This window comes from Saccostrea echinata, unplaced genomic scaffold, assembly GCF_033153115.1.
Source record: "Saccostrea echinata isolate AGI-Se365-2 ecotype Australia unplaced genomic scaffold, CSIRO_AGI_Sech_v1 ptg000016l, whole genome shotgun sequence".
Lineage (NCBI taxonomy): Eukaryota > Metazoa > Mollusca > Bivalvia > Ostreida > Ostreidae > Saccostrea > Saccostrea echinata.
Window position 1 is genome coordinate 25,927,138 of NW_026889765.1, and position 21,888 is coordinate 25,949,025.

The 21,888-nt window shown below is 31.6% G+C and overlaps 1 protein-coding gene across 1 annotated transcript; it reads right to left on the reverse strand.

The window, feature by feature from the left end:
- Positions 1–4,460: 4,460 nt before the first annotated feature.
- On the reverse strand, positions 4,461–21,634 carry LOC133188601 (SH3 domain-binding protein 2-like). Its single transcript, XM_061324089.1, has 15 exons — positions 21,533–21,634; positions 16,146–16,222; positions 15,821–15,907; positions 15,591–15,693; positions 14,936–15,056; positions 12,996–13,072; positions 12,638–12,786; positions 12,160–12,318; positions 7,586–7,647; positions 7,162–7,190; positions 6,433–6,526; positions 5,607–5,683; positions 5,049–5,112; positions 4,899–4,952; positions 4,461–4,706 (listed from the first exon to the last, which is right to left on the reverse strand). Exons 2-15 carry the CDS (start codon positions 16,183–16,185, stop codon positions 4,563–4,565), a joined length of 1,260 nt encoding a protein of 419 aa, XP_061180073.1. The 5' UTR covers positions 16,186–16,222; positions 21,533–21,634; the 3' UTR covers positions 4,461–4,562.
- Positions 21,635–21,888: the final 254 nt, after the last annotated feature.

The window sequence follows — 21,888 nt, forward strand, 5'->3', positions numbered from 1 at the left end:
TTATTTAGGGTTTGATTCCATAATGGAAAAAATGAATTCAAAACTAGAAAAATAGATGAAGGGCTGTAATTGACATCCACGTACTTTATCATTCATATTTTGTAAATTTTCATACCAGTTATTTGAATAACTTATACATATTATCTTAACAACAGTCAAAGACTTTTTCCTCCGATAATTAAGGTCGTGTGCACTGGCTTAACGACTGTATTAATCTATTTGCACGTTTGCGTCCTCAGTTATAGTCGTATGAACACAAGCTATTTCGAGAATTCGGCTATCTCAGTCCTTAATGATGTACAACAGACCCACCCCCAAAAATCCCCGTCGTTTAATTCTTGCTATTTTTGTTTATTTTATACATAACTATATATATATACTATGTGTATGTACATTTTGCACAAAATCGCCCGAGTCGTATTGGGACTGGAAGTTCCAAAAGTTAACCCCTTTTGGCTGTTCACGAGGAGGGGAATTTTTTTTTTTTTTTTTTTTTTTTTTTTTTTTTTTTTTCTTTTTGGTAACTACTCATTCAATGATTTTCAAAAAAGTCAAGATAGCCTGTCAAATTTCAATGACTTATTCTTTTAACCAATTAAATATTTTAAGATCTCCCCTCTTCCTCCTTTGTCACGTAGGCAATTCGAGCTTGATGAAACATTGGTTATATCTGGAGATTGAATCTCTAAAGTACTATAGATCATTCATTCATGTTCATATATTCAAGATTAAATATTGACAACTACATGTAGTACTACAGCTGATATATGTTTTAGTAAAACTGATTTTCTAAGAATTTTATGTCCACGTGTCCAGTTTGTAGTCCGTACACATGCACTCAATTTCATACCTGTATTACTGTATACGAATTCGACTTTCACTGGATTTAATATTACTATTTTTAAGTGAACGCACAATGGTGTATGTACAACTCTTCTGTGATGTAAATGAACATAATTATATACTTTCTTAATTATTTTAAACAAGAGAGGGATGAGGGTATCCAACTTCCCGATATTGTATGCTTCATTCTGTTGCTTCTACAAATAAAATGGAAATTCTGATTTTGTCCATATTAACTTCAATGTATCAAACTGTAAATTTTTCATTAAATTTATTCATGTGGCTGAATAATAAATGTACCGTAGTATCAAACGTTTTGTTTTTATTTGAGGAAAATCGAACTAAAACTGTTCACAGTAAAAGAAGGCCAGTCCAGATTGTCGCGATGAGGTATTGTATACATGCAGTTAATTTCTGTAAACAATTTTTTCACTTATTTACTTTGTATATATTTTAGTTTTCATTTTCTTTGTACATCAGAACTCACAGTAAATGTATCTGTTTATTCGAGAAAATATTACAATTGTTCGGAAAACAGGAGGATTAACTCAAATAGGGGGTGAAAAAACATATATCTCCAACATTTTTAGAGTTGTTTCTCTTTGGTCAGTGAACTCATATGAAATTTAAAAACAACTTTATAAATTTTTTACAACTTTGTAAAAGAAAACCTAAACAATATTATTTGCATAATTATAAGAGAGACTAGTAATCTGCCTATTATGTAGTATATTGTAATGGAAAAAAGCAAAGTCACATGAAATGTGACATGTGGTATGATTGCGAATACAAATCGCATAATATGAAATTAAAGAAATTAAGGGGATAATCTTTTTTCCATTTTATTGAAGGGAGGGTGACTGCAAATGTGCAAACAATCAAGGATAGGATTTTATATTCATAAAGAAATCACTATCAAAGCCCCTAATCCCATTTTTCTTTAAAATACATCGGGATCGTATCGCTCGTCATTTCGACGCTTAAGGAGGGGTTCTTGTCTGATTTCTGACTAGATGAAATATTCAAAGTATATTTTCTTATATGTCTTATATTTAGATGTAAGAGATTTAAAAGATCATATTTTTTCTTTCCTCGTCATAATTGTACAACTTTAAATAGAAATGGTAAACTGAGTTTGAAATGTATCAGGGATTATATCAGGGCAGAATGGCGGCGTAAGAAAATATCTCCTTTTCTGCTTCTCAAAATTACTATAGAACAATGAATTTAGTTTAAAAAAAATAAACAATCAAAGACTAAAAGAAAATATTAAATATAAGTAAAAATTAATAATAATGGACTGAAGTTTTAAAATATATCAAATAACTATGATTTTTCAAACAAACTATAATTTTGTTATCTTTTAAAAGCTTCCGATCTAAGTACAGGTTTGAGCCAAAAATCCGTAAAAAGTGTTTTTTCTCTTTTAGTAAACGATCAAAACTTTTTGTTTTTGTATTCATTTGTATCTTTATAAGACTACTTTACCATATTTGAAAATAAGAAAAATTTAAATATACGAAGCATATAAAAATAACTAATATATCATTCGGATTAGCCATTATCTATATTATTTAAATTATCTATGTCAATTTGGTAGTTTCATCTGATACACTCTATATGGTAATATTATTTTATGCAAAAAGAAAAACATTTAATCTTTTGAAATGGAAGTAGGCATCGCATGATTGGCAACGGTATTTTTTTATTCTCAAGGTCAAGGAAAAAGATATTGACCTTGACCTGACCTTGCTTTTAAAATAAAACTGTCAAATTTAATCTAATTGATATAATCACTTAATGATAATGTCTTCTTGAATCTATGAAAATTTCATTAATTTTTAAATACAAGAAATATGAGAAGAATCCCTCCTTAATAATTAACGTCAAATTTGACTTCACTTTAAACTTTTAATGTAAATAGTAAGAGTAATCTTCCCCACTGTGTTGTATAAATATACCACTTTAAAGAAAGGAGGCTTAATGCCACAAATCAAGCCACTCTCCCCTTCAATTCGCATTTCAATCATCATTCAAATTATTCAAGTTACGCTTGAAAATTCAATCCACTGTACAAAAACGCTTTCTTTTTTCATATTAAATTTGTTTGGGTGATTTTTTTAAGTATCAGAATAATAAAAAGAAGCTAAAACATTTCTGATAAACAAAAATCATAATGTGAATTTCTGCAGATTTATTGACTAATAACGTTGAATGTGTTGCACATTCGTACTTCATATTACTACATTAATAACATGGACTCTTCCAAACAATCAACATAACAACTTAAAAACACGTTCAGTATTCATACAAATATATGACTATTTTAAACTATTATCACATGATGAAGAAGTACTGATTATGGACTGTTTAATATAAGCATAACCTTAAGAATATATCAATTACAATCGTCTCTCTGACCCATCGAACATAACGAACACGCAACGTTTTTGAAGTAAATCACAGAAGATGTGAAGCTTAATTTTAGAACACAACAGCACTCTCCTCTCAAAACACCTTTGAAAATGAAAACAAACTTCTTAAAGAATATTTCTTTGTGTGATGAACCAAAGAAAATATAATTTTAGGTGCATTTGTAATTAAGCTATTTCAAACATGTTATAACCTCTTCCACCAAACTAAAATACGGTTACGTTAAACTGGTCTATTTCTACTGCTTAAAATATCTATCTAAGTGATTTCGCAAAGCTGAGCACTTAAATTCAAGATTTTTTGCATAAGAGGTGGGTACCAAGGCAGGGCTGAAAAAAACTTGATTTTGTGGTAGATATAATGAATAAATAATATGAATGAAGGAAAATTTTATCTTATCTAGTACAGGGTGCAATTTTGAAAAATAAATGTTACGTACAAAGGGGAAGGCTACTGACAAGGTACAAGGTATGCCACATTAAGTTTACAAAAGAGAAAATAGATTGAGATTGGTCCGTGGAAGGAAAAGATGAGCGCTTTGAGACTTTCCCTTTAAGACACCTGCTATAAACAAGAAATAAGATGCACAGATTGGTTTATATTTTTTGGACTTATTTTGGTTGTAAATAATGCATATCATCTACTTAATCTCTAGAATATTTTTCTTTAAGAAAAGACTTTCTTTGATATTCAACTTTCTTCCATTTTGCCATTGTTCTTATAAATTTATACAATTGTTTATCACTTTATTGAACATTCAGAAACTTTGAATGAAAAATGAAACTTTATATGACTAAACTTATTCATTTTACTTTAAAAAGAGATTTAGTTGTTATTTACATGATTTTTGTAAAAAAAAAAATTGTTTTTATCATCTCTCCTTCAATATCTGCCTTAAATTTCTTAAATTTTCAATTAACAAATTTATAAAGATGTAGCTGTATGATGGAAATAAATTAAAAAAGAAACATATATAATCAGTGTCATCAAAGAAACACAATATATTTTAAAATTTAAATTACATGTAGGTTAGAGAAAGGAAAGTCCAATAACCGCTAAAAACCTTTCTCCTTTTTTGTTTGATAAGCATATGAGTATGTTTCTTACAGGCCATGAAAAATTATATTTTGACTTTTGGTCAAAAAATATTTGTTTTATTTAATTTTTTAAATAATTTATAGTAAGTTTAAATAATTCTTGATGCTTAAGTGTTTTTTACATTTTAATATGTAAGCAGAGGATTTAAAAAAATACAACTTTAATACTGCTAATCCATTAAAGAGCTGCTATCCTTTATACTTTGGGTGGAGTTTGTAAGGTGTTTCTAGACAAGATTTTGCTGTAGGAAGCTCTGTAGAATAATAGGTGTACATCAGCATTTCCACTGAGTCACAATGGGGACCCTCCTTCTTGAGGTAAAATTCACCATTCTGAAACAAGAAGAAAAGTTGATTTCAAAGTTTGTAAAATTTGATTTGAGAAACATTTTTTTTATTCGAAAGCTTTTATCCATTTTCTTTAAAAAAAAATATTTATTAATGAACTGTTACATTATTTATATAATTTTGGAATAATTGGCTTAAGTTGATGTACATGTAGCTGAAGTAAATATTAATACCGACCTCATTGGTAATTTTATATTTCTTTGGCATGTTTTCTGCAAAAACAACCAACACCTGCCAAAACAAATTAATTTTTAAGGTTATGCATGTATTTTTGTAGAGTCTCTTCAACAGTTAATGATTTTTTGATAGAGAAAAGGCTTTACAAACCTGCCCTCCATCTGCACCTGTCCGAATCAGATACACACCATCCTCACCAATATTCCGTATTATTCTGTTTTTAAAATAGAATAAATACTACTATATACAGATGAATGATCTATGATACATGTACAAATAAAATTTTAAGATTCTGTAGGTGTTCAATGCTTAACATGTTCTAATATTACAATTATTTATCTTCAGGGTATTTTTTTTAAATGAGAGATTTTGTTTTATGTAGGAAAGCATAAAAAGTATAAAATTCAATTTAGATTTTTACATTTGAAATCAAACTGTACAATAAAATCAATTCACAATGCAAAAATCTTTATTTGTAATTAATTTAAGCGACATTATAATTGGCATCTTTTTGCAGAATACATGTGTGCTAATTCATGAATACTAGAAAAAAGATAGTATGTAACACACAGACATTGCAGATGGTAAAAAAGTAATAATCGAAGTTCCATGTTTATACATTAATGGTTGAGTATGCTAAATATAAAAACATATATATCACATTTCATATCTAGAGACATATATTATCTACAACTGTATACTACTCACTCCTGTGCCTTCTCTTTATCGTCCCCGTCATAATAAATATTACTCCAATAGTCCTCGCTATCTTCATCTTCGTCGTCCTATAGCAACCATAATTCAAATATCATATGAAAGTCAATTTTATATGCTATAGAGATCTTTATTTATGCATCATATTAAGAAAATATAAAAACGTAAATATTTTCAAAATATTTGTGCGAATATTAGTATTTAAGCTATAACATTCACATTCTGTGGAGTCGCCCGCGTGGCGCAGTGGTTAGAGTGTCTGCTCTAGAGTCGCGAAGTAAGGAGTTGATCCTTACGTCGCGGGTTCGAATCCCACTGTGGGAGGTGGAGACCGGTCCTTCGGATGAGACCGTATAAACCGAGGCCCCGTGTTGCAGTAGGTGCTGGCACGAAAAAGACCCCTCACTGCTCAATGGCCGTAAGTGCCGAGTATAGGACAAAATTTGCAGGTCTCCACCGGCAAGTGGTGGCGTCTCCATATGAGTGAAAAATTCTCGAGAGGGACGTTAAACAACACACAATCAATCAATCAATCACATTCTGTGGATTTTTTTTCTTCATTTGTATAAATGTTCTTGGGAAATTAAAATTTTTACTAATATCTGGGGACCGAATTCTTACATTGAGAACAGTCAAAAGTTGATACAAGTTATCATCCGTATGAATGTTAATTTGTGGGTAAGGAAAACCTAAGAAATTCAGGAATATTCGTCCCCAATAAACTTTTTATGATGATTCCTCGGAGGAAAGTATGCTCATCTTTAAATTAAACTGAACACTATTTCAATTTTATTTTTTTTTTAATAAATAGCTCAATAACCTCCTCTGTTTCAGCTTTAATTTCAGCCATTCTTCTGTCAGAAACTGGAGTGTTTTCTTTGTCTTTTGATCCTTTTCGCCTTCCTTTAGAGTGACTTAGAACATAGATGGAAATTAAATTCTGTTTTGTATGGAATCCAGTATAGCCATGTTGCTCACTATCGCATCGTCGCATTATTGAGGTTTGGGTCGATAGTGCGATGACACGATAATGCAATGGCGATGAAGCGATGGTGATATGACAATGAAGCGACGGTGCAATAACGCGAGAGCGATGATGTCGCGCCGTTGCATCACCGTCATCGCACTATCTCACCGGTGATCGTGCCATCTTTTCATCGCCATCCCCCAAATCGCATTATCGCGCCATCGACCTTTAAGTCGATGCTCAAAAGGTGCGATAGTGAACTACGTGGCCTTATAGTTTTGTTATTATTTACAACAATACATAGATACATTGAACAAGCTTCTCTGGGAAATGAGGAGGCTTTGCTTATCTAATATCTTAAATTAATGATAAAATTAATAAAAAGTAGTTTCATCCTGCAGTATTGCTCCAATTAGGATTTTACACACTAAACATGCATTATGTTGAATCAAAAAAAGTCTTATTGTCCTTTATGTGCTTGATGCTCACAATTTTCTACTACAAAATATTCCTAATACTGTAACAATAGCTTACAAAACTGCTTAAAAGTGAAAATGACAAATAGATAGTTTTTCTCTGTACCTGTTTGAAAGTGTCTCTGATAATTCTTTCTGCAAAATAAAAACAGATTATCATGAACTTATTAAGACACACTGTTGTAAACACATGCAAAATGATTTGCTGGATTAATTATCTTATATAGGAATTATCATATAACATTGTATATATGTACTTTTGTGATTCAAAGTAAGAAATAAACAAAAAAATCATAATTCTAAATGTACTTTGTGTCACAGAATTAATTTACACTGTTTAATTAACTTTTTTTTTCTTCAGATATCTTTGTACATGACTATTATTACTTTACAGTATCCATTATTACTTTCAAAACCTATAATGTGTATATGCAGTATATTGAAACAAGGTGGAACTTGCTAACAGAAAATAATAAACCTTAATCAATCATTTTTTTTCTCGTATAAAGATATATAAAGGTTTAACTAACATGCACTCTGGCGGCCGCGTCCATGGATCCTTTACGTCTTCCACCTTCTCTTTGTTCATTTTCTGAAAAAGATATTAAACCACCTCATAAAAAGAAGTAGGGTCGATTTTTGCTTGATTACGCCCAAAAAATTTGTTTTAATTTCCAAAAGGTTTGAAATTGGTTTATGAGTTGAATATATGAATGTGAAAAGTTTTTAAAACAACTCTGTTGGCGATGCATGTGGTGTATAAGAAAATTCCACTGAAAATTGATGTCTTCTGCAAACTTTTTATGAAAATATTGGGAAAAAAATGCACACGTTTATGACGTCACGATTGGCAATTTATAGGAAGTTATATAAGAATATGATTTGTTTAATTGTTCTTACGGCATGGACTTTGAATAATTCAGAAAGTATGAGCCGTAAATTCTCAAAACAATTTCATATTCCAGATTGTATTGAAACCGTACCTTCTTCTTTTATAAAAACATCAAAATTTATCAGTCGTTTTAAGAAAGTCTGGGACACATAATAATAATCTTCTAAAGTCAGAATTCGGGAAAAAATAATTTAGCTGTATTTTTACTGCATTATTATTATCTTTTATTATATACATGTATTTTCAATATTCTAAAAATCTCCTGCTTTTGGTTTAAGGCCGGCAAATAAGCAAAAACTGTAAAATCACTTTTATTAGCAAGAACTTTATATTTGCGTAATTATGCGAGAACCATCTGTAAGCTAAAATTTCGGTCTCCTATAATTATATTTGTCTTAATAAAAAAAAAATATATTACACATTAACAAAATTCGTGAAAATTTTGTTTCGCTTATTAATACCAAATATCTATCTAGCGTAAGATAAGGTGTCGCGAAAAGGTTTTCTAGGTTCTCATTGTTTATTAGGTTATCATCTTCAAAATGAATCAAACGATACACTTCTAGATGTTAAAATCAAAAAATGGAAAACATCAAACTGTCACAGAATGGACTGAGGAAAAAGAAAAGATTTTAATTGAAGTGATAACTTGATTTCTATTACTTGGTTTACAAGGCTTGGGTTCAATTCCGACAGTTAGATATAAAGAGATTTTATCAATGTTATATTCTTTCATTTAAATATGAATCAAAACCCACTTTCTTTGAAATAATTCATATAAAACCACAGGTACTGAGAGCACTGAGCTCACACTGATCTGATACGTCCACTCCTATATGAGTATAATGACCAAGTCCATTTTCTGCTATGGGCAACCCCAAATTTCTGTCAGCTGAGCATAGAATAGTAGGTGAAAATGGCACTACTAGTATTTAACAGGTTGGAGCGAATACTCAAATCGGGTATTGTCCATGAAATCGCGTATAGTCCTCGATATCAGGGTATCGCTGAATCGGGTATACCGTGCAACTTTCTGTAAAAACAGAAAAAATAAAGCAACGGCGCATTGTGTAAGTTAGTGTTACTTGTACATCAGTATCTTGGGAGTTTATTTTTATTGAACTCAATTTCGATGGTTATCTGACAAGTTTAAAATCACACGACAAACACTGCTGGGGTAGCAAAGAAGGCACGGTGGCGTCATTATTTTTCAGTACAAGTTCTAAAAACAAATAACTACATGTCGTTTGTGTTTATTTCCCTATAAATTATTCCCCAAGCTTAATTTCTTTACCTGTGCATTATTCACAAAATGTAAAACTTTGCAGAAAATTAACGACTAGTTACGCTGTGTTATGTATTTTTTACTTAAAAATGTATGGTGTCCCTTTCACGTTAAATTTAAATTATTCCTCAGTTGGTAAGTATAAGTATTTCTCATCGATATAGAATACCTACGTTTTCGTAAGGGAAAAAAATAAAATAAAAACAAACAAACAAACATAAAAAAAAACAACAAAGGGAAAACAGGTTGAAAAATGATATAAAATGAAATAAATTTAATATCTACATGTGTACATGCATGTAAACTTAAATACTTTTTTAAAAATTAATACAGTGTATATTGATAAAGGTAAAGAATCTTTAGTAAAATCATCAGTTCCTCCTATGGTGTATGTATACAGTCCTGCAATTCCCGCGGGGAAAGGAGGAGGTGCGTATTTTTTAAAGAAAATATTTAAATGTCAGTTTACCATGAAAATTTTCATTCAAAACCCGCCAATGTTTTGGTTGCATTTTGATTGATGCAAGCGACGTTAGTTTGTGTGGAAATTGAGAACGAGATGTCTTGTTAAAAGGATTTTCGTTTAGCTGGGGGGGGGGGGGGGGGGCTTGGTTCATATAAATAAATTTAAAAAATCCAATTCGCACATCTTTTCATGTGCTTATTATACATTTTCAATATAAAGCTAATATTCAAATATGAATTATGTATTAAAGTTTTCACATATTATACTGTTTTTACTTTTTATACATATGAACAAACTGAAGTGGAGTGTTCAATCGCGTCTTAGCTCAAGTATTGAGCTGCATTGTTTTTAATTAATCATCCATACAGATTGGAGACACTTTCTTTTATTATTATTATAGTATTGGATAGACAGGGTAGATTTTCCCTTCAGAGTCTGTAGTTTATTTTAGGTTATATCACTTTAAACCTCATTATAATATGCTAAAATACGTTATCTGATTGATTCTAGACAGTACGTCACGTGACAGGGAACTAAAACTTCATAATTCCCTGTCTTTTCTGTAATCTGTGATACTAACTTATTACTCATGGTTATCACTTTTTGTTATTATTCATCTATTGTGGAAAATGTGTTAAAAATAAACATAAAGTTTAGTTTTTTTTAAAACTAGTCGAATGTGGTAGAAAATAACAGGTTTCTATTTTAACCTCATATTGTTTCGGTATATAAACAATTCTTGCATGAATGTTTTGGAGATATGAAGAATTCTATTCACTCAAGAGGGCAAAATAGGGAATCCATATGATTTTTATTAGATGAATAGATCTTCTCTCTTTATCATGCAATGAATATATACCATTCAATGACGTTTAGCACAAAACTCTACAATAACATTTTACATTTAATTTGATTATTTTGAAAGGGGAGGGATGTTTCTCTTGGACACATGCATAACACATTCGAGGTTAATTTTCGCTTGACCGAGATAGTCCGGACAAGGAATAATTAATGTGAGCAGCTAATAACAACCGTTATACCTATTCACTTTCGTCCCCTGAAGTCGCCGAAAAATGGTAAAATATTGCCGACTCAGCGAAATTAAATGATCAACAGTTATTTTCTCTCACAAGCTATGTTGCTGAGAACATCATTGTCTTTGCTAAAACGTTGGAGGCATGTTGAATCCAAAGGAAATTTTAATAATTTAAAAAAAAATAAGAAAAAATATGTCGCCTTTTATAACTTCTGGAAATTAGCTTTAATTGTCATTCTGTGTTTATAAAACATAATTATGTACTGGTACAAGATATATGTAAGGAATGCTATTCAACGACAAAAAAATCAACTGATGAAAATAGATTCATAACACCCCCCTCCGAAAAAATACTAAATAATATACGCATTATATTAGTTTTTGCCGTAATTTGAAACATTTTAACCATTAAATAGTTTATACATTTTGTAATGAATTATTTTTTTGCACAAGATGAATGTTAAAGCAATTAATGACGCATAATTAAATACGATAGAAAACCCCCCTGTTTAAATGTCAGATTATTTTGTGTGTGAAATGTGTTTCCGTATAAATTGAATTATTTACAAAATGTTCATGTTTGTCGTATTGATGTGGAAATATTATGAATTCCAGACTTCTGATATTTAATAGTTCTGTTGTGTTGGGTATGAACATGAAGAAGATGCAAATACATTTAACATTATATAAAATATAAAAGCAGAACGAACGTTTGTTTGGGTGCAGATCATGAAATGTGCTAAGCTCCACGGGTATTTGTTGTCATATGCGCATTAATTCAGACTTCCAAATTGTTATTTGGCTAGTGATACCTTTAGATAACATTTGTCTTTAGGTGAAAGTTGACTCGGCAAAATGCGCTATCCCATTGTTTAAGTTTTATAAGGTGATTACACCGCCTATACCCGATTTCGCGGATACAAAGATACCTCGATTTCGGGGACTATACGCGATTTCACGGATAATACCCGATTTCGAGTATTCTCTCCAACCTGTTTAAGGAAGGTTCTGTGATAGTCTCATTAAATGTTATTCAGTTGTACATGTAAAGGAGAAGTTGGGGATAAGAGATGGGTAAATCTCCCAAGTGTTATATGCCATGGGCTTAAGGAAGGATGGACACTCCATCACTATAGATTAATGTTATAGAAAGAATGGCATGCAATGCCTGTGTTTTGCTTTGGGAAACCTAAAATCTCGAAAGTTAACTACGGTAAGCAGATGGGGTTTTTTTGGCTTTGTTTTTGTTTTGTTTGTTTGGTTTGTTTGTTTGGGTTTTTGGGGTTGTTTTTTTTTTTTTTTTTTTTTTTTGGGGGGGGGGGGGGTTACTAACATATAAGAGAATGATTCAAAGAAGGTAAAAATGTATCTTGTGGGGTTATGATACAGAATTTGGTTTATTTAATATATGGTTTATTCCCTGACCTCTCACTGGCTGAGACGTGTCTGCCTGTCGTCGGGGAGGGACTGAGGGTTTGTTTTCCTCTTCAGGTAGAGGGGCAGGGGGTCTTTCTTTGTATGCGTCTTTTCCCTGTCCTCTCCGGGGAGGGGGAGCAGGTACAGATATATCCTCATCATCTGACACTGCAATATGGAATTTTTCTCCAAACTATAGTTGTTTTATAAAATCCTTTCTAGTGTAACAGATAGTAGTGCTATTAAAAATCAGTACATAATTCAAACACAGTTAAATAAATTGAACTACAGAAATTGAAAAGATTTAGATAACTTTCAAAGTATTACTTTTATAAGTTTTACAGTTCGTATACACATTGGGATTTACTAACCTGCCAAGAAGACTGGTAAAACAATTCACAAGCCTGACACAAATATCCACTGCTCTTTTATCATTAAGTAAATCTTTTTATTGATATGTCTACAGAATTATAAACCTTTTGCTTACCATCATCTCTTCCTTTAAGCTTGAATTTCAAAGCGTAGTCATTCGTGGCTTTGAAGGCATTAGTGTCACCATAAATGTCAGTTTCTATCTCCTGGTACGTCATAGATTTTTCGTCTTCTTCTGCTGCTTTTGTTTCTTTCTCAGCTTTCCTTACAATAGTTATGTTCATTACGATTAAACTGAGTAGTTTAAACTAACGAAATAAATAAAAAAAAATGTAAAAAGAATTTAGATACAGCTATTTTTCTATTTCAACACGCCAATATTGTGTATTGTTTTTTGCAATGTTTCCAGAATTCATCTTACCACATTTTTTTTAATTTTTTAAAAACACATACATGTATAAAATTTCGCTTACTTGTACATATAATAATAATTGTCTGCTTTCTGGCCATTGGCCTTCATTAGTTGACTTTTAATACGTCTCATCCATTCCTGATCAAAGAAAGCGCAAGATATTTATTTGGCCTTTACCATGTTTATACTGCAAATTAAATTGCTAATCAAGAAATGTTTCTTTAAGAAAATATAATTATATATATATATATATATATATATATATATATATATATATATATATATATATATATATATATATATATATATATATATATATATTTAAAAAAAAAAAAAAAAAAAAAACCTTGTGGATAATTTCTTTTTAGATTATCCCACACTGAAATTACATTGTAGAGCTACAGATTTTTCTACATTTGTCTAAGTTAGAGTGAATCCTATGGCATGTCAAACGTTGCAATATTCGATCTTTTGCATTTGCATTGTATAATTTTCCATTTGCATTGTATAATTTTTATTTGTATTGTATAATTTTCTATTTGTATTGTATAATTTTTCATTTGTATTGTATAATTTTTATTTGTATTCTATAATTTTCTATTTGTATTGTATAATTTTCATTTGTATTGTATAATTTTTATTTGTATTGTATAATTTTCCATTTGCATTGTATAATTTCTTATTTGTATTGTAAAATTTCTTATTTGTATGCGATAATTTTTCATTTGTATTGTATCCGCGGACTGTTTATTTGTTTCGTTACGAAGGATTTCATTGGTCAAGTTTCAGCCTGTATCGGGTTGAAGATGTTCCGGATGCTCAAAGCAAACTGGGCTCATATGTACTTGCTTACTTGATTGATTGATTATTGTTTAACGCCGAGTCGGCAATATTTCAGCCATATTTCGGCGGCATATGTATTTGCGTGCATGTTAGACGGTCATTGGATTCTAAAAAGGGAGCGCTGGTAGATGGCAAATAAATAATCTGTCCTTAGGAATGCTGATTGAGAAAATAAATAAATTGACCTTGAGTGGTGGTAACTACCCCCACCCCCAAAAAACTGAGTTTTCGGGTTTGGGCGGATTTTCTTCTTTTTGTTTTTCTCCTTGTCTCTGGTCATATTGGAAATAAATATTCTCTCCTGCGAGAGAATGAAAATAAATAATCGGATTCGACACCCCCCGAGAATCAAATGGTCGTCCCTTAGCATGCACCGCAAATAGAGGAGCCGAGTTTGTGTTTGTAGAGAGTGCGCGATCGGAATTGTGGGAAGGGTACCAGACTAAGTTTGTGATGGGCACCTTTATACAGACTAAATTTTATGACCAATGACATCCTTCGTAACGAAATAAATAAACAATCCTCGGATACAATACAAATGAAAAATTATCGCATACAAATAAGAAATTATACAATACAAATAAGAAATTATACAATGCAAATGGAAAATATAGAATACAAATGAAAAATTATACAATACAAATGACTTTTTTTACAACACAAATGGAAAATATAGAATACAAATAAACATTATACAATCCAAATGGAAAATTATAAAATCCAAATGGAAAATTATAGAATACAAATAAAAATTATACAATACAAATTGAAAATTATACAATACAAATGAAAAATTATACAATACAAATGAAACATTATACAATACAAATAAAAATTATACAATACAAATTAAAAATTATACAATACAAATGGAAAAGATCGAATATTGCAACGTTTGACATGCCATAGAATCCAATGCACTATCTTTCATTCCATAAATGCTGTAGATATATACATTAAATCCAGCATTTATGCAATGAAAGCTCTACAATGTAATTTCAGTGCGGGATAATGTAAAAATAAATTATCCACAAGTTGTTTTTTTTAATAACAAGTGTCCTCTACAGAAAACCGGATTTCTTTCTTTGAAAAGCAAGTAAAATTTTTATGCTATGGTACCTCAGAACTCGAATTCTCTCTAATCTATTTCAAACTTGCCTTCATTTCTTTTTCCGACCCAGCAGCGAAGTAGTACGTTTTATATTCTGGGGAGGCGTGAACAACTTTGAAGGCGAAGGGTGCCACTTTTGGTGAAACCTTTTCTTGCGCTCGGGCAACCCTAGGATATAAATATAAGGATGTACTACAAACACATTTTGACTCATACATTGAAAACAGAAAGTGTACACTAACATATCAACCGTTGATTTGCATTAGATGAGTGAAGTGGAATAATACCAATACTCTTTGTACATATAAATCTTTAAAGCATTTTTTTTTAAGAAAAAGAATCTTTTTTTAAAGAAAATTTTTGAGAACGTTTGGTCAATTTTAATTTTTTATCATTAACATAAATAAATAAATATTTTTACAGGATATTACAAGAACTTTTAATTTAAATAAAAGTGTTGTGCTTTGCATGTACAATGCCTAAACAGTTTCTGTAGTCAGGGTTTGACACAAGGTGTACGAGCGTCGGTCAACCAATATCTGACCTGCATGGTCCGTATAGTCACGAGTAGACCTCATCAAAAGTTGTATATATGAAGTATAAGCTTGACATCCTTACTCACAAATTATATCTGATATTGAGTGTAAACTGCCCTGCTATACAGCCTTACAGTAGAATGTCCTTTTTTACAGTCCTACTTACGTATTATATCCATAGAGTGTAAACTTCCCCGCTGGTCGGGTACTGTATTCATTTTTAAAATAATAGATACAACCTCCACTGACTACCATGTAAATCTGTGGCCCTGTAAAATCAATTAGCCAGGGCTTATAAATAGGAATAAATATATAACATAAATTACCATGTTTTTTTTTACTGAAAAAGTATTGTAGATGTAACAGTATTTAAAGGAGAGAGAGAGGGATACTAACATCTAAATTTTCCTAATCTGCTTATAAAGCTCTGTTTTCTTAACCAACCACTGTGACAGTAGTCCTCAAGTAACAGATCCTGACAACCTTCAGAAAAAAAATCACAAATATTTTATGGTATCCATGGCGACCACTCGATTTTTCTCCAAATCATGAGTAATTCCAAAGAACAAAATGGTGATACTGTATGTTTATAGTTTTTATGAATGCAGAAAGCAAATTTATGATGGAAAATAAACATTTAAAAGTGATTTTTTTCTTCTCAAAATATGTGTTGTCTCCGCTTTCTCTGCATGTCTTTTTTTATATAGAATTCATACATTACCTATATTATCTAAAGGTTGAGGAATTTTGCTGTCCGACATTTTGTTTCTTTCTTCACATTCTTGATATATAAATTACCTGCAAGAAAAACAAAAAAAAAACAGAAGTGAATTGTATTCAGTAAATTAATGATATCGTTGACTATAATATACATATTAAACATGAGAATAAATAGCTTTTGCCAAATTTAGATCAATTTCTCCTAATTATAGTTTAAAATTGCCATAATTATACACATGTACATGTATATAATATCCATCACAAAACGTCGCATCATATCTCTGCATTTCTGGAAAAATACTTAACACCATCTCAAAAATACGCTTTTTATGCTATTAAAATTTATTTATTTATTTATTTATTAAATGTGTCGATTTATTGGATAAGCCCTCCCACCCTCCATCATCTGCCTACATGTAACTAGTGCCTGCTGAAATATTCGTACATACATGTATGTAGAACCGTTCATAAATGTATCATACATCGAAATTTGACACAGTTTTTTGAACTGATATAATTATATTCCTTTCATAAAACAACCACGCATTGAACTCATCTGAAGAGAAAATGTAACCTTATTAATGTCTTAACAACCACTTCATACGGTGACAGTAATGCTATCCGCTCAAGAAGCGGAAGCTATAAGGTCTGTGGCTAGAAGGCATTTCGGAGAAAAATTCGTGACAAATAAAATTTTAAAAGGGAATATCCGTTAACCTAAATTTACTTTTTTGTATATGACTTGTTGTAATTTATGAATGTACCCGAGCTATTTTAGTGTCAATTCAAAAAATATGAGATGAAGAGTCCATTGTTGAACAGACTCTGCATGCTGAATGAATGATAGTATATGGTTATCTCAACAATTGGACACATGGCAATGTACATGTAGTATGCGTATTTATCACTGGCGGATTTAGAAGGGGGCCAGGGGGGCCGGCCTCCCCCTTTTGTGTCCAAAATATACATAAGATTTAATAAATCATTTTTTTTTTGGTGTAGCCGTGGGCCCCGACCCCGACCCCAAACTGGTCGGGCCCCCTTTTTCGAGATTCCTGGATCCGCCACTGTTTATTACGTTTTCTTTTCTTTTCTTTTTAAATTAAGTTAATTAATGTAAAATACAGGCAAATGGGGTGGGGTGGGGGTGGTAGGGCCCCCACCCCACTTTTATTGGAGAATAGTCTTTTGCTGGGTTTTAACATGAAATTTTTCAATTAGATACTAAGTAATTAAAGACTCCCCCCCCCCCCCCCCCCCCAATTTTTGTTGAAAATCTCGCACTGATTTTTTTTAACTGAAAAATAAGAGAAAGACAAAACAGAATTTTCGACTTAAGTGTAGTTTAGGGGTTTTTTTCTTTTTTGCCCCCCCCCCCTTTTCCACCTTTCCCACTTTGAAAAACGTTGCAATGGGTCTGATACGGCTTTACCTTAGCAAGGGAATTTTTTTCTATGATTTAGAAGTCTCTTTCTTGTTTGTATAACATATTATGAAAACCCGTGTAACATAATATTATGAAAACCCGTGCTTTTTTTTTTCTTCTGACGAATATAAAAATATGAAGAGAACGTATAAACAGAAACAGTTTTGGAAACTTTAATCTATACTTTCATTCCTATAATTATAATTATTACAATAAAGACGCTTTCCGTTTGACAACATTTTGTTGAAGGAAATTACATCTTACATGTCTTCCACGGCTCCAACAGAAAGAGGAAATTGTCGAGCATTCTTCTTGAGGAAATATACCACCAATTAAATATATTACTTGTCCTAACCTATATAAGGCATGTATATTGCATTTTTTTTTTCAAGCTGTGCTTATATCAAGAGAACTACATTCAAGTGTATACATGCTTGTCCGACAATGATACAAGGAAGTACTCAGTATATGCAGGCTTTATGCTTGTGCTGTGAACTTGGAGGAGAAAGAGATGGGGCAATTACAAACCTCCATTCATGTTCCACGATATATAGTAACGTTTTTCATTTTAACTATTTTAGCAGTTGGGATTTTCACGATTTGTACTTGACTATATGGTATTTTAGGATCTCATTGTTGAATTATTTTGATATTGTAATAATCAGAAAACAAAACGAGAAGTTTAGCGGAAATAGAGCATACTGGAATCAAATCACTAGTATTCAGGGTAAGACAGAGGCTGTCACTGTTAGTATTGTGCATTTTGAATTCTACTTGCTTTATATTAGTGTTGAAATTTACATAACTTTAGATTAGAGCTATCAGTTTAAAACCTGCTTTTGGATACATTTAAATACACGAAAGACATTCTATAGTGCAAAATCAAAAATACATATAGCAATCCAGCAATGAAAGAAAGTCGATCACATGTTTTATTAAGGTTCAACCCGTGGTCGAGATAAAATCCCACTAAAATATAGCACGCCAAAATGTTAACGGTATGTATTTTCATTAACCTGTGAAAAGAGCATGTTTATAACCAACTGTTTGAATCCTCCAGTTGTATTAGGGATTTCGAATAAAACAAGGGATATTATTTTCAACTTATAGACGTTCTCTATGTACCCTTTAAAATTATAAGTTTTTATCCATACACGTTTAGTTCTTTCACAACATCCAGTCAGGGAACGTTATGTCAACCTCTTTTAGCACTGTTTCGACAGTCTCTTTATTTTTATGGGTCAGTCAGTTCACTGAAGTATAACCAGGTTACATTTGTGTTTATAAGTATTGAAAAGAATATTTTGATAAGACCCTTTCTTAGTTCCTTAATTTATTGAATGTTTTTTTTTCAAAACAGTGCATTATACTTTATATACGTGTGGTCGAGTTATCAATCAGTAAGAAGTTAATTGCGGGTTATATTGAAAGAAAAATAGGCCAAGAAATAGACCCGGAAATTATGTACTTAAAAATAATATTTCACTAGTATTCATTTTCTCTACAAAAATTCAGAAATGTTATTTACATACATGTACGTCAGATGGCCCATATATGAACATATTTAGGTATGCTGTAGCAAACACCCTGTGCTTTTCGAAATGAAATGTATTTGGAATAAGAATTCATCTATGAAAGCCGCGTGTCAAAATCACATACTGTGGTTCCGAACCAACAACATTAAAAGTTATCAATTACAAGCTGTCACATTTCTATAATTGTGAAATTTTCAGTCAAATTAGATGCCACATTTGTCCTTTACTGCGCCACGTTCTTTACTAGTATTTAATGTACGCATTTTGCAAGTCAGTGGATTTTAGTCCACTCCACTCCGCACTATTAGCGAAGAGCTTAGTCAGAATAGGCAGAAAATATATGGGTTACAAAGCTCAAATTAACAAGATTCTATAATGTATTGATTTTAAAAAGAAGAAATTTCGTCAAAAATTTGTGTCTACTAAATTTAAATATGTGTACAAAATTCTTGAAATAATGTTTCATTTATATGTTAATTCAATGCATGTAGATGTGCTTCATCCAATTCTTATTGAAATGCCTTAACTTTTCTTTTGATACATTTCTGACAAGTCTGGCCTTATAAATACCAGCTATCTTTGCATTCTCTGAGAAATTGTTTCAGTTTTTCTTCAATGTCCAAGGAAACCCCTGAATTCCCCCAACATACTCATTAATTTTAATTCACAAAAAAAATCTGTGAAAATAAATTTAGTTGAAAGAATGTCTTGCCACCCCCCCCCCCCCCCCCCGTTTCCATCACATGCACACCGACTTTACTTTAGTCTCTTAGCTGGTCTTTTCGTTTTTTTTAACAAACTTTATACTTTGGTTAAAGCGTTAGTGAAGTTTAAGACTAGATTTTTGGACATTTTGGAGTTCGGATTTTATGTTAAAAGGTCAATTCAATTTCATATTTTGAGGTCAGAGGACAAATACTTATAGGAAATATATTCCCCAAATCCGGGATTTAGTACATCACAGATACATTTAATTAAATGTTTTACTTGATACAGAACAACGAAAATTCTAAATTTAGTTAAAGCTTATTAATGGAGTATGGTGTGTGTAAATTTTAAATTTTTTGCAATTTGAAAAATCTCAAAGATTGAATACTATACATCCGACATCTTATCAAACACATCAACAGTTGATACATGTATGTCCAAGTCCGGTCCAAGGCCAGGCGTAAATCATTTCGATATATATCTAAAGGTTGTTTTTTTTTTTTTTTATATCAAACCTTTAATATAAAATGTCGATTCAAGCCTCATCTTTTCTTAAAAGGAAAAGACAATGGTTCTTTTTTATCGTAGAAAAAAAGCTGTAGTTTCAGTAAGTTCTGTTCTCTAATTTGAAAGGCCAATGCCTTCATAAAATCAGTGCTTCTTTGAGCTCTTATAGGTAACACTCTAATATATTTTTCCCAAAATATAATATATTCCTTACTATGAAGAGCATAAAACTAATTCCAAACACCCAAGTAACAACTGCAGGCCCGTAGAACGCCGGGGAGGGGGGGGCACTTTTTTCTGAATATAGTACTTTGCTAAGAGTATAAATTTTCACTTAAATGCTGGTTGCCCCCCCCCCCCCCCCCACTTTTTAATGTTACCAGGTCGAGCATTGGCAAATTCCAGGATTTGAACTGTAAATTAGTCCATATAATTTTGGGAAGTCCCCAACGTTTTGGTCAGTTTATGTTTTCTATTATATTATATTATATTATTTATTTATTTTTTGCTTGTCAGAATTTTTTTTTGGGGGGGGGGGGGGAGTTGCCCCCCCCCCTTTTGAAATCGTTGCTACGGGCCTGAACTGAGACAGACAGAGACGTGAGAGACAGAAAAAAGAAAGAAATGACAGAAAAAGATAAAGAGGAAGGGGAGAGAAAAAGAGAGGATGGCGGGAGACAGAGAGGCAAATCTGAAACTACTTTTATTCGTCAGATTTACTGAGAGGTGTACATGTACATGTGTGTCTTTCATTCATTTCTGTTTTACTTTTTAAATATTATTCATATAAAGAGAGGATACAATTGGAAAGTAGGGCGGGGGGGGGGGGGGTAAATTCTAGATAATGAGAATTGAAAAACAGAAAATTTGTAAGACTTACGTTATCACTATACACTGACAGAAATCGTCCCACTTTGGAGACGACGTTACAATGTACACTGTATGTAAGAGACACTGGATTTAGCATACAATACATTTTATAACGACGTATCCCAATATACATAACTTTTTTGGGGGTCAATTATTCATTTCAGCACTTGGACAATGATATTGTACGTAAACCATAATAAATCAACATTTGTACATGTAACCCTAATTGACCTCTTGAAAGCAGAACAACCTACTTTAATTACATTTAAAAAGTCTGTACAAAATATTTGGAATGTAAACAAGAGAGATCATAAGTAGTATACTCAATAAATATACACTTACAAGAAATCAATCTGCTCTTGGTGTGTCACCTTGCACTGTCCAAATATTTTTAGTCGTCACCGGTACGCAGCTAGTAGTACCATACCATGATTTAGTACGGAATAATTCACACTTTCGGATTGCTTTGAACAAGGAAGTGTTTTTTTTTTATTTTACATACGTGTACGGGTCTCTTAAACGTTTTATCCGCAAGGCGTTTCGCCATTGGTTGTAAGGATATTAAAACTAGGTCAAGAGACAATTTTTTTAAAATGTGGTTCAAACTTTAAGTGGTGGATCTTTTTTCTTTTTTTTTTTACATAAAAATATACATGTATATATAAACCTGTAGTATGTGAATACATTTTATACTTATG